A 13,284-nucleotide genomic window follows, 5' to 3' on the forward strand; every position below is an offset into this window, starting at 1 on the left:
TCCACGTTTTGCCCTGGGACCTATACTACCCTTTGACCACCCTTTTTATATATGGGACAGATAATACATCGTTACCAGCCATCAAGGATTGATGCGCTGTCCATACATTGAGCATAAGTTGATGAACCACAGTTGGTCGTCTCCACATTTATCCAGTTCGGCTGTAATCCCATCGGCTCCTGGCGTCTTATGATTTTCAAGCCGATAAATTGCACGGACTGTTTCTTCCATGCTTGGTGGCGGCAGTATTTGCCCATCGTCTTCAGCTGACGGGATCACCAACTTACCGATATTCTGATTATTGAAGAGTTCATCAAAATACTCCACCCATCGCTCCAATACGGTCGAAAACTACTATATTTCTGCTGGTTCTTCACTGGTTGGTTTGAATGTGTTTTCTATGAGAAATGCGACACGCCCTTGATAATAACAGTATAGGATTCGTACTCATTAACTTCATTACCAAGTAATTTAGTTTAGTTTGGAAGGGGTACTGCTTTAAGGAGTTCTCGTAATGCATTTTATAAGGAAATGGCACACACCAAGATCCATACGTATGGTTTAATTTTTTTGCAGAAGTCATTGTCCGGGTATGCTAGATTAGTGGACATTGTTTTTTGTTTATTTTCGGTGGAAGAGGCTTACCTCCACCATCCTCCGTCTGATGTTTAAATATTCAGATATTTGCAAGTCACTACCGCTCCAACACCTTCGAGAGCCGACTTATTGATGCTACTCACAAGGTTTGTATTCGACCGTATACCATATGGCGGCATCGTCCTTCGGTCTTTATTACCATTCGATCACCTCATTTGTCGCGTTCTTTATTAATATCTTTTTTTTTCATTTCACCAATATTATCTTTATCAATGTGCGATAATTTGCACCTAATGTGCATCAATATCAAAAGTCGGGCTAGTTGCATCTGTTACTATTGAACAGAAAGCCACAAAGCCGGTCAATGGTCGTTTTGATAAGATTATTTGAAGGGAGAACAGAGAAATAAACTCTTGGATTTTTTGATATATTTATCTAATCGATTTATTTCTGTATTTTCTTTTTTCATAATTTATGGTGTCCACTTATGAAATTGTGGCAATTCATCTTTTTAGTTGAACTTTCGCTACCGTTGTAAGTGTACCAGTACAGCAGCTCTAAAATTGCGGTAAGAATAACTCGTGGCTTTTCTAAGCAGACTTTGGTAGTGCCGGTTACAGATGGTTAGTGACAATAGATACCTGACAAACCGTCGTCATATCTAGATACTTTATTTGTGGTAAATAAACGAGTCCATTTCGAAACAGTGTTGCTGTGAAAATAGATTTCTTTTCTCAAAAGCAATTTAATAAAAGAAGGAAGAGATATCCCGCGTTGTACTTCTTTAGGACTTCAAATGTGAATTTGACTATATCCTTGAAGTAGTGTGCGTTGCCAGAGCACATATTTCTTATACCTCATCGTGTATTTTTATATTGCGGTATTTCATAATTTACACAGTCTAAAAAAATAATTGAAATAAGTGGGCTTAAAGTTGGGGAGCAAGATTTGTTACTGATAAAATAGTGATATATGAGTAAATGTTCTGATAGCCTTACATTATCAGGCCAAATTAATTTAGATAAGGATCTTATTGATACGGTAATATGTGCACTTCGAAAATGCTTACATTCAAAGTTATCTTGGTTTGGAATTAGTCAAGCATAAATTTCCGAGATACAGGTTATTTTACTTAACTATAAAAAAACAAAAGCATTGGAAATAACTTGCATTCCTTGAAGTGGCTCCATTGTTTGATGCGGCGCATCTTTAAGAATATTTCCTATGTTTGTCAGGCGTTTTAGATATTTGGCTTTTTCCGAAGAATTCTGGAAATTTCTAATTTTTTTTAATGCCCGCTTCATTCAATGTTTTTTCCACTGAGTTGGTCACGTCGAATCTGGGAATGCAAAGCGATGAAATACGTACAGTGCTGCATGCTGGCTGCTACGTTGGATGGAACAAAGGAAACAATGCTCGCTTGTGTAATCCTTTGCTAGAATTTTGAATAGAACAGGCCCAATGTTTTTGACAGTGAATTTCAGCGTTAGGGCGCTGATACACAATGCTGCTTTTATCTGACCCTATGGTCGAACCGGACAAATCGACTCGTGGGTTAATTACGTTCGCGCGACCCGCAGCCATATAGTTAACGGATCAATTTGTCCGCGACAATCGTGGGTCTAGGTCCCTTAAATGCAGGGAAGCTCTGAATGGATAACTTCTCCTCATCAGAATCAGATGGTCGCTGAGGCTAGTGATTCCCGAGCTATTTCAAAGCGGATTCCAAAACTTTTTGTTAGTGCAGGTTACCAAATGAATGAGACACCTTTGAACATCGGCACGGTCCATTATTTCTCATTAAGCAACGACAAAATATCAAAGTTAGCGTCCATTTTGATATCATCTTCTTTAACTTTTTTCGATAATATCGATGCCTTCATGATTTGGGTAGAGTGGTGGTGTTACCCTCATTCCAAGCAGGTACTATATAAATTATAACTTGGACTTGATGGGATAAAATAATAAAGGAGCTGAGAAAAAACATTCATAAAAATTGTTTTTTTTCTTTGGCCTTTTAATAATACTAGGCTAGCTGGATAATCATCTTTTCGTGACGAAAACGTGAAGATAATCCGACGTCCTTTTTTGAATACGAATGTGTGGTCTTTTATGATTAAATTTCTACTATTTGCACAGTCAATGAGGAGTTGGCTGTTGTCATTTGACATATTATGGAGATTATGCCCCCAGTCGTTCCTCGATGGGTCTCCTTGTTCCTTCTTTTTCTTTAGCCTTTGTCCCATTCACAAGCGGGGTCGGCTCGTCGTGGTCGGTGGCGCCATTTTATATTATTAAAGGCTTGATCTAGATGTAGTCGTGAAGTCTTGAAATCACCATCCAGCGTATCAAACCACCGTTGTTTCAGCCGGGATTTTGATCGCTTACCATCGACTTCAGTGTTCAGACCAATCTTGGCGAATGAATTCCCGTTAGTACGAATTACATTTCAATCACGGATATCCTCATTTGATCAAGGCTGGTCGCGCCACTAGTTCAACGCAACATCTTCGCCTCCATGGCCGCAAAACGCTATTCATTGTCTCCTCGTTCCCAATCTTGGCGTTGAAATCACCGAGCAATATTTTGACGTCATTAGGAGACAAGATTATATAACTTCTTTCTAGGCTGTCGTAAAATTGCTCTTTTTCTTCAATTGGGGTTTAGGTCTCTATAGCTTTCCACATTTCATGATTGTGTGCGACTTCATGTTGGTTTTCTCACAACTATTCAAATTCGTTTCCTGGCTGCTAGAACTCTAAGCTTGAACTTGCTGGCCTGTTGGAGTAGTTCTTTGACATGCGATTTCTGAGACATTGATAAATATGGCTAGGAATGCATCCTGTTAAGGGAATGACAAAACTCTGCACTTCGAGTAAACGTCGCCGCGTACATCAGCGAATTCAGTTTTCTTGGATTCGCGAGAAAAGTGCATGGGCTAGTATATTTCGTGGCTTGATGCGCAAACCTACGAAGGTATCAAAACCAAACAACGAACAACAATTTTCGCTGTCAAAAATTCTTTCTCGATGTCACGGCCAACACTATTCATAAATTGTATACGTTCGCTCCGCCACAGTAGAACGCATTCTCAATAGGCATCGAGTATCTTTTTCTTGACGGCGTTATCCTGTTCCCTGGAGGAAGCGTGGGACAGGAGGGGGAGGGTTAAGCTTATAATGTAAGGATCAATTTTCAAGGTATAGTGCCATAGATAGTCAAATTTGGTCCTCAGTGATTCCGTTGTTTCGGAGCGCCATTTTCACTTTTATGACTCAGAGATCTTGATATTTCCTGAGAAATTGAGAGAATGTTACTACTTTGTTTGCTAGATATGTCTAGGGTTAGTTTGGCCTGACTGTTACTGCTGCTACTGGAATTCACGGATTCGGATCAGCTCCTGCTGCTTACAATTTACATAAGCCATGTTATCCGGTCAAGTCCTTAATAAACTTCCGACTGGAGCCATCGAGTCCCCAATGAAGGGTACTATGCAATGCTAATTCCTTATATTAACTGCCTTTGAATGTTTTTCTAAAGATCTACTAATTAGCGGCAAAACTGAATGCTACATTTTAATCACTTTCGATTTCATCGTAGTTATAACAGCCATGAATTCTTTATCTAGTATATTCAATGCTTCATGAGAAAGTCTGGCATCGGGTTTGAATTATACGATATATGTCCTTTCGCGGTCGATATTTGCAGATGAATCCTGTTATCTGTTTTCACTGCAGGTTGCATAATAGCTTGTAAACGTTCTTTGGAAAATGTCATTTAACATTTTGTTTAAATTACATATATTTACAAATTTTACCCTTTGTCCTGGTCACTGGGGGTACCGACTTATAAGAAATAATAAACAAAATACTAAAATGGGGGTTATGCGCCTATTTTTTTCTCCATGTCAGCAGCCCTTTTGCTAAAAAAGATTTTGGTTTCCTTGGCCCTCATTTAACCAACAAATTTTGAACTTCGTAGTTGGTCGGTGGAAATGTGGTCAATTTTATTGACCACTTCGGGATGTCTGCCGTTCATCATCATCATCAACGGCGCAACAACCGATATCCGGTCTAGGCCTGCCTTAATAAGGAACTCCAGACATCCCGGTTTTGCGCCGAGGTCCACCAATTCGATATCCCTTTGAGCGCTGTCTGGCGTCCTGACCCACGCCATCGCTCCATCTTAGGCAGGGTCTGCCTCGTCTTCTTTTTCTACCATAGATATTGCCCTTATAGACTTTCCGGGCGGGATCATCCTCATCCATACGAATTAAGTGACCCGCCCACCGTAACCTATTGAGCCGGATTTTATCCACAACCGGACGGTCATGGTATCGCTCATAGATTTCGTCATTGTGTAGGCTACGGAATCGTCCATCCTCATGTAGGGGGCCAAAAATTCTTCTCTCAAACGCGGCCAAGAGTTCGCAATTTTTCTTGCTAAGAACCCAAGTTTCCGAGGAATATATGAGGACTGGCAAGATCATAGTCTTGTACAGTAAGAGCTTTGACCCTATCGTGAGACGTTTCGAGCGGAACAGTTTTTGTAAGCTGAAATAGGCTCTGTTGGCTGACAACAACCGTGCGCGGATTTCATCATCGTAGTTATTATCGGTTGTGATTTTTGACCCTAGATAGGAGAAATTGTCAACGGTCTCAAAGTTGTATTCTCCTATCCTTATTCTGCCGTTACCAGAAGATATTCAACAATCGATGTTTTCAAATGGACTTTCATTCATCATTATATTTTCTAATCAACAGGAAGATGCCGTTTAGACCATTGCCACCAATATTAGCCAAAAAGGCAAAAGAAGAGTTAAATGAAGATCCTGCACGGAACGAAGAGGATGTGAGGATACTTCGCGAATGGATACAGAAGCAACCTCATATCAAGGCTAGGTTAGACGACCAATTTTTATTAACCTTTGTAAGGGCCAGTAAACACAGTTTGGAACGTGCAAAGAAAAAGATCGATTTGTTCTATACCATCCGAACTGCAATACCGGAAGTCTTTAAGAACAGGGTTCCCGATGATCCACGTATAATAGAATTGGTCAGACTCGGGTAATTGTCAATCAATTTAGTTTTTATCAAGTATCACAAGGAATGCATTACAGAGTGTTCTTCTTTTTGCCCAAACCTCTTTATGAAGGCGGGCCGAGAGTTTGCTTGATTCGTCCTGGTGTCAGCAATCCAGAAAAACATAGAATCTATGATTGTGTTCGTCCTGGGACAATAGTGCATGATCTTGGGCTTGTAAATGATGATGACTTGGTAGTTTCAGGAGTTGTCGAAATAATTGATTTATCCAATGTGACAATGGGACATTTCTTGCAATTCGATGCTATGTTTATGAAGAAAATGGCTTTACTAGGAGGCGAAGGATCAACACTGCGTCACAAGGGGACGCATTTCATCAACGTTCCACCGACTTTTGAGACGGTCTACAACATTTTCAAAACATTTATGAATGAAAAACAAAAGAGTCGTGTAAGTGTCCAATTTACTGAGATAAGTTACAATTATTTATTTTTTTTTGTCATTTCCACTAAACCTTTCCAATTCTTTATTCTAGTTGTATGTGCATGGTAAAAACTTCGAATCATTATACGAGCATATACCTCAAAAAATGCTTCCCAAGGAATATGGTGGCGAAAATGGCTCATTTAGCCAAATGATTGCGGATATGGAGAAGCAATTTACTGATAACAAAGCCTATTTTGTCGAAGAAAACATTTATGGAACTAATGAAGCCTTGCGTCCAGCAGATTCGAAATTCAATCCTGAAGCATTATTTGGTGTTGATGGAACTTTCCGTAAATTAGAAGTTGATTAATTGAATTAAATGATTCAGATCTAAATCGTGTTTTCGTTTTGACATAATTAATTATCAGTTTAAATTGACCCCTGCATACATACACACTATCTATACAATCACCTCCCCTCCACATTGAGTTAAGGAGTTTTCTTGCTACGACGGAAAATTGTTGTCATGCCTGATTACAGATGGCTCAATGGGTACTGTTGATTAGAAGTTCCAGCATGAACTTAGTTTCTAGCAAAGTAATCGTGCGCCTTTCAAGAACTTCCTATGAAATATAAAAGAGCGTGAGTTCCGCCCTTAAGTGCAATGTATTGTGCAATGGATGCGAGAGAGCCGTTAGACGACTCGCCCGAACTGAAATGAAATATCTGGAAATTACGATAGATAAGTAGCATCTTTGAAACAGTGATGTAGAGGCTGAAATGAAAGGAGCTCTCATGTCCTACGGGTTGTTTAGGCAAACATTTTGTCTCGACATAGGAACTTAGGCCTTATGTAGTAATGTAGATGCCATCATTAGACAATGTCTGCCTATGCATTCGTAGTGAGGTGAACTAAAAGAGTTTTTAGTGTCAATTAGAGTCACTGCAAAGAACTGTATGTCGGCGAAGCTTTAAATGCAATAATTAATTTGCTGCCCATGGATGTATAGACTAATTTGTTTAGCTGTATTGGGAAATAGCGGACGCGGGGTGCATAGAGGATTGAACGAAATACATATAAGAACAACTGAATCTAGTTCTGGCAATACCTTCTAGCTCTCGCTTATACATCTGTATTGTAGGAGATATTAATGTAGCCTCAAACACATAGAAAACTGGAACGAACCAGAAGAATGCGTGTCGGGATATACTGAGGTCTTTAACATCGTTCTGGAGCAAGATTTTACCTTTTGGTTAAAAATGAAAGGTTAGCCTTTTCCTTGGAGGAATATACAACGGTCTTCCAAGCTGAAGTATGTATATGCGATGTTAAGAGTTGCAGCCTGAGTGATTGATGAGCGATTGAAAAGCAGGCATATCATAAAGTACTGCGATAGTCAAGCAGCCTTCGGGGTATTGAGTCCTCCCTTGATAATTATATATTTGGTTGCCATTTACCCCTTGGTGGGGTATAGCACGTCAATCTCACCCATGTATCATCGTTCACGGTTATCTGCAATGTGCTTCAGCTCTCCCCTCAGATTTCCTGAGAATCCCAGGAATCTCATGCCTTCCTTTACTGTTATGTGGCAAGTGCTATTGGGCGACCCATTGGGGGAGTGAATTCTACTGCATGGCGTAGCCCGCAATGCAATTGTCGTTCGTCCTTAAGAGGGTCATCCCGTGTGTCGGATTCGAGGAATGGTTTTTTGTTGGCATCAACTGTATCTAGATATAGTGTAGAATATTTGGGGAAAATGATTTTTCGATATTCCCATTCCCATTCCCATTCAGAAAGAGTGAGAATTGAAGCCAAGGCGTTACATGTGTTTTTTTTTAAGAAATGGAAGGTTTATGGATTAGCTATAGCAGATTAATGGTCAGTAAAGATTTTATGGTTAATAATTAGTTTCTAATTTTGGGGGTAGATTGCCATATACTTCATCAATCGGCAATACTATCAGTCCGAAAAAATTGTTATGTATGCTCAAGATATTAATAAATATATGGTGAAAAATTTGCTTTGGTATCTTCATTCAGTTTTTCAAAAAAAAAAAAAAAAATACAAAAAAGGGAAAAAACGGCCTTTACACAGGATGACCCCCTTAATACGTGACCTATCCCGTTCCACTACCGCCTTCCAATCGCAATGCGTACGAGTGTCAGGCTTATATGCGACCAAGTTCTTCTTTTGTGATAGTATCAGACCAGCATATTCCGATGATACCACGCAGTGGGGTTCACTTTCCATGTGCTTCTCCCATATAGAAACACAAAAAGAAAACTAGTGCAGAACAGTCTCAATTTGATTTTAGTGTTGAGATTAATCGGCAATACTATCAGTCCGAAAAAATTGTTATGTATGCTCAAGATATTAATAAATATATGGTGAAAAATTTGCTTTGGTATCTTCATTCAGTTTTTCAAAAAAAAAAAAAAAAAATACAAAAAAGGGAAAAAACGGCCTTTACACAGGATGACCCCCTTAATACGTGACCTATCCCGTTCCACTACCGCCTTCCAATCGCAATGCGTACGAGTGTCAGGCTTATATGCGACCAAGTTCTTCTTTTGTGATAGTATCAGACCAGCATATTCCGATGATACCACGCAGTGGGGTTCACTTTCCATGTGCTTCTCCCATATAGAAACACAAAAAGAAAACTAGTGCAGAACAGTCTCAATTTGATTTTAGTGTTGAGATTACTGCATTTTCAGATTTTACACAGGGCACCGAAAGCGGGTCTAGCCCAGTTAATGCATCGGACGACATCCAGTTCGGTGCCATCGTTGGCAAAAACCACGCGTGCTAGATACAAATTGATCGACGTGTTCGATGCAGATGGAGAGAGTGTGATAAGCCGTCGGACTGAGAACCTTGGTTTTGTTGGAGTTTATCTTCAGTCCAACTATACATGCCTATCTTTCCAGACCCAGAGCTGTTTGGCCAAGGTTAGTGTAGTTGAGGGATTTAAGGAAAGATGCCATAGTTCATTGGATTCCTCCACGCCCTCCGGACGAAGCAGCATGAAGAACGTCTCCGATAACAAGAAGAAATAATATCGTTGGCAGGATGCAACCCAGGCGAACTTCGCTTTGGACCTCGAAACCCTCTGACATTTTACATCAGAGCAGTAAGTTACATTTTGTGCCATCATATTTCGTTCTGATAATAGTTAACAGTTTCTCCAGAATGCCTCTCCTTCATAGAGCACGCCAAATACACTCCTTGTTCATGCTATCGAAAACTTTTTTGAAATCGACCGTATGGATGGATGTGTAGCGAGGGTCTTGATGTCGTCAGTGCAGGAGGATTTGGAACCCAGATTCATACACGTGAATTATAATTGTCTTCACTATAATTCATACACATCACATGTTTTTGAATTAATATAAGGGAGCAAATGCCAACTTGTAACCACTTCGATCATATTGCTCCCTGGGTAGAGGTGAGGCAGCATGATGAGTTGCCTCTACCCTAGACGAAATCGCAAGTCATACGAGGTGAAGTGTTCTTTCCACCTCTTTTCTTATTATCGTGGATGAAAAGTCGATCGTTAACTCGCCGGACAGGGCCAACGAAATATCTGCGACCACATGCAAGGTCTTTTGTGATGCGGTATTCACTTACACAAATTTACAAATCATAGGATTTTGTAGCATCGCCTGCTTCCCTGAACACCACAATTATTATTCATTCTGTTAAGGGAAAGTCGCACCGCGTCCTTGAAGAACTATTGTGCCCATTTTACTGGTTATAGTGTACCTATTGATCATAGTATCTCAAGCAGGCCTATAACCGTTAGGAACTTAAGTATGTTCCCTACTTCAAGATCTTTCAGCCTTGCATCTGGTAGTAAGTGTTCTCCCAGATGCCTCAACCTACTTTGCACAAGTGCCGGATACTGTCCCAGGACCTGTATATAGGTTTCGTCCTCCTCCTCACGAACAGCACAATAATAAATTGCCTTTTGTAACGGCGCACACCTTCGAAACGTTGCCGATGACTTACAAAACACCCGAGAAAAAGCGTTTTTGATGGCAGCCCAATGCTTCTCGGATTTCTCAGTATATCTTTCGTCTGATAAGCAAGATAGCTCTCTCACTTTCGAGCGACAGTTCGTTCATATAAGCGGTCGATGTTGAACTGAGGGGTCGCAGCTCTGTAGCCCTACTGGAAGTAGCGGACGCAACATATAAACGACCATCAGATGCTGATCCCTTTTGAGGCCGATGATATCGCCTCTCTTGTTACCCACGTCCAGAAATCAACTCTCAAATTTACTGCTGATCGCAAGTGGTCGATCTGATTGCTGGTACGGCGTTGGTCAGTTGAAACTCAAAGGAGCTTATGGCAGGCTCTGTGCTCGAACAATATGCCGAAAATAACGAAGGGGCTATACCGTGTTTATCCATCATATGTTCGAGCAAGGTGTTGTCAGAGTTTTCCTTAGTATTCAGATCACTCGTCACGATCATAATGTCACCTTTAGAAAGCCTCCCTTGAAATATGTTTAATTGCTCTTTGAAAGCATCCTTCTCCACTGTATCGGAAGTCTTTGTTGGTGCATAGCAATTGTGATGCTACTTAACCTGGACCGGAAACTTGCAATCAGAAGTCTATCAGAAACCGGCTCCCAGGTCAAGAGAGCGTATCTTGCGAAAGCCGTCAGAAACAATCCGAGTTTCAGAGTGACGACGTTAGTGTGCCACCATCTTATCTCGCTTAGGTGCAGAATGTCCAGTTTATATCGTTGGGATTCTGGCTCCATTTGAAAAAAGCGGGCATTCTGAGGACCTTCGCTACCGTTGTCGAGCAGCGTTCGCACATTCCAGAAACTAATTATAGTTCGTTTTCGATAGTCAATGGTCGTAATTGTCAGTCCCTATTCGAGGCGTGGTTGATGTTTCGATAGCAATTAAGTTTCAAAATTTGCAGTTTGCTAGTCCATAAATTTCTATCCCTTTTAGTCGCCTCTTGCGGCAAGCAAGGGCGATGTAGTCTTCCTACTGTTATGACCATAGTGAACCTGCGGATAAAAATGCCTCCCAGTCATTAGAGTGGCAGCTAGGATTGAGCAGTAGAAGTATTGCAGACCTTTCGGGATGAGATCCCTAATAATTATACAGAGTGGTTTTGTTAATGCACTATGCAATTAAGTGAGACGAATTTATGGTGATAGTATGTGTTCCAATTAAGGAATCCTCGAGGTGTTATGCAACTGCGAGTCCGGAAGTTTCAGGTTTTTACGTAATCATTTCGGGTCTGAAGACAGAAGTCTCAGCATTCACTTAACAAGATTTATACGTAATCCGTCGTTGACCTAAGTGAACTGTTATCTTTTAATGTTTAGTGTACAAAAAACCTTAGCCTCTCCCTTCGCCCATCGCGATTGCATTCGCAACCGCCCCTTTTTCGTCTCCTCTGCCTCGCTAAATCTGCACTGAATCCACCCTACCATGTCGTTCACTGCATTCCAGCTCTTCTGCATGCAAGCAATTTTTCAATTATATTTTCTGGTGCAGCGAATCTAGGACAATGCAAAAAAACAAGCTCCGGGTCCTCTGGAATACCGTCGCAGCTGGCACAGTTGAGTGAGCTGTAGAGGCAGTTACGGTAACCGCCATGTCCCGTGAGAAACTGCGTGAACTCGTAGTTTATCTCACCATGCCCGCACACCTTGATGCTGGGAATCAATCTGTGGGTCGATCAACATGCCATCTCATCGACCAAAATGCCAATCGGCATCATTTCGGCTACTACATAGGCCGCTTCGTCCGAGATGGTTCTATAACCACAGTACACTGTTAGGGCGGACTTTGTATACACCGCGCTCATCTTTTAAACATTGCGTGCAGTGTGCAATGCAGTTGACCAAATTAGCGCTGCGTAAAGCAGTATAGAGCTCACCACTCTGGCTATAAGCAGTCTATGAGTGCATCGCGGATCCCCAACATTTGGTTACATCCTTCCCAGGACCATGCTAACATTGGACGCCTTGATGCAAACATTTTTTAAGCGCTGCTTGAAGTGCAGCCTCGCATCTATCATCACTCCAAGGTATTTAATTGCTGGCTTTGAAGTGATGATACGCTTCCCCATTCTAATACGGGCAGTGGTTTCGTTGCGCCGCTTCGTGATAAACACCGCCTCTGTTTTATCCTCCGCGAGTGCAAGACCTGCATCTTTCAGCCACTTCTTTATAGCAATGATTGCTTCGGATGAATATAATTCCAGATCCGCCAGATCTTTTGCAACAACAATCACCACTATGTCATCGGCGTAACCCCCTATTGTGGTCTCGCTTGTAACTGGCACGGTGAAGACATCATTATACATGATGTTCTACAATAACGGTCTCAGCACAGAGCCCTGTGAAGCACCCGCGGAGACAATGTATTCTTTGGTTCCATTGTCTGTGTCGTACCAGAGCCTTCTATCTGTTAAGTAGCTGTCGGCTAGTGCAACTAAGTAACTGGGTACACCAATCGCCGTCAACGACCTCATTATAAGGTTCCAACTGGCAGAGCTGAACGTATTTTGCCCGTCAAGTGTAATCACAGCACTATACTTGCCAGAGCCACTCCTTCCGTGCATCTCATTTTCAGCTAAGTCATTGACCAGTTTGATGGCGTGGACCGTTGATCTGGCCGTACGGAAGCCGAATTGTCGGTCTGATAAGCCTCCCAGATTTTCTACAGCCGGGAGCAATATGTATTAGATTATTTGTTCCAACATTTTCCCCATAATGTCCAATAGACATATAAGCCTGTAGGAAGATGGTTCACCAGGAAGTTTGCCAGGTTTAGGCAACAACACTAACCTTTGTTTTTTCCATGTCTCAGGAAAGATCTCATCCGCCAAGCATGCTTTACACGACTCTACGAATATGTCTGTCCTCGACTTAATGGCCAGCTTAAGCGCTTTGTTTGGTATGCCGTCGAGACAGGGTGCTTTGTTGTCTTCGAACCTACCACAAATCTCCAGTACTTCTTTCGTCATTACTGGGGGTATTACAGTCACACCTAAAGATGTCTGTAGACTGTACCGCTTGTGCTCTCTTGACGGAACAAACCCTGAACAATTTTCAGTAGGAGTTCGGAATATGTAATTTTCGGAACTGCCTGACCTTTAAATCTCTCCATCTCAACCCTGTAGGCGATCTATATCCGCCTCCGCTTGGAGTTGCTTGAAGCAGTCTCTCTTGCTTCGTTGTAT

The 13,284-nt window shown here is 41.4% G+C and overlaps 1 protein-coding gene across 1 annotated transcript in view; it reads left to right on the forward strand.

The window, feature by feature from the left end:
* Positions 1-1,013: 1,013 nt before the first annotated feature.
* Positions 1,014-13,284, forward strand: part of LOC119654005 — a 62,284-nt gene continuing 50,013 nt past the window's right edge. Inside the window, exons 1-4 of the mRNA XM_038059167.1 lie at positions 1,014-1,165; positions 5,361-5,663; positions 5,717-6,089; positions 6,175-6,433. Of these exons, the coding sequence (XP_037915095.1) occupies positions 5,365-5,663; positions 5,717-6,089; positions 6,175-6,433 (931 nt within the window). The 5' untranslated portion in view covers positions 1,014-1,165; positions 5,361-5,364. The remainder of the gene's footprint in view (positions 1,166-5,360; positions 5,664-5,716; positions 6,090-6,174; positions 6,434-13,284) is intronic.

Source organism: Hermetia illucens, chromosome 4, assembly GCF_905115235.1.
Source record: "Hermetia illucens chromosome 4, iHerIll2.2.curated.20191125, whole genome shotgun sequence".
Taxonomy (NCBI): Eukaryota; Metazoa; Arthropoda; class Insecta; order Diptera; family Stratiomyidae; genus Hermetia; species Hermetia illucens.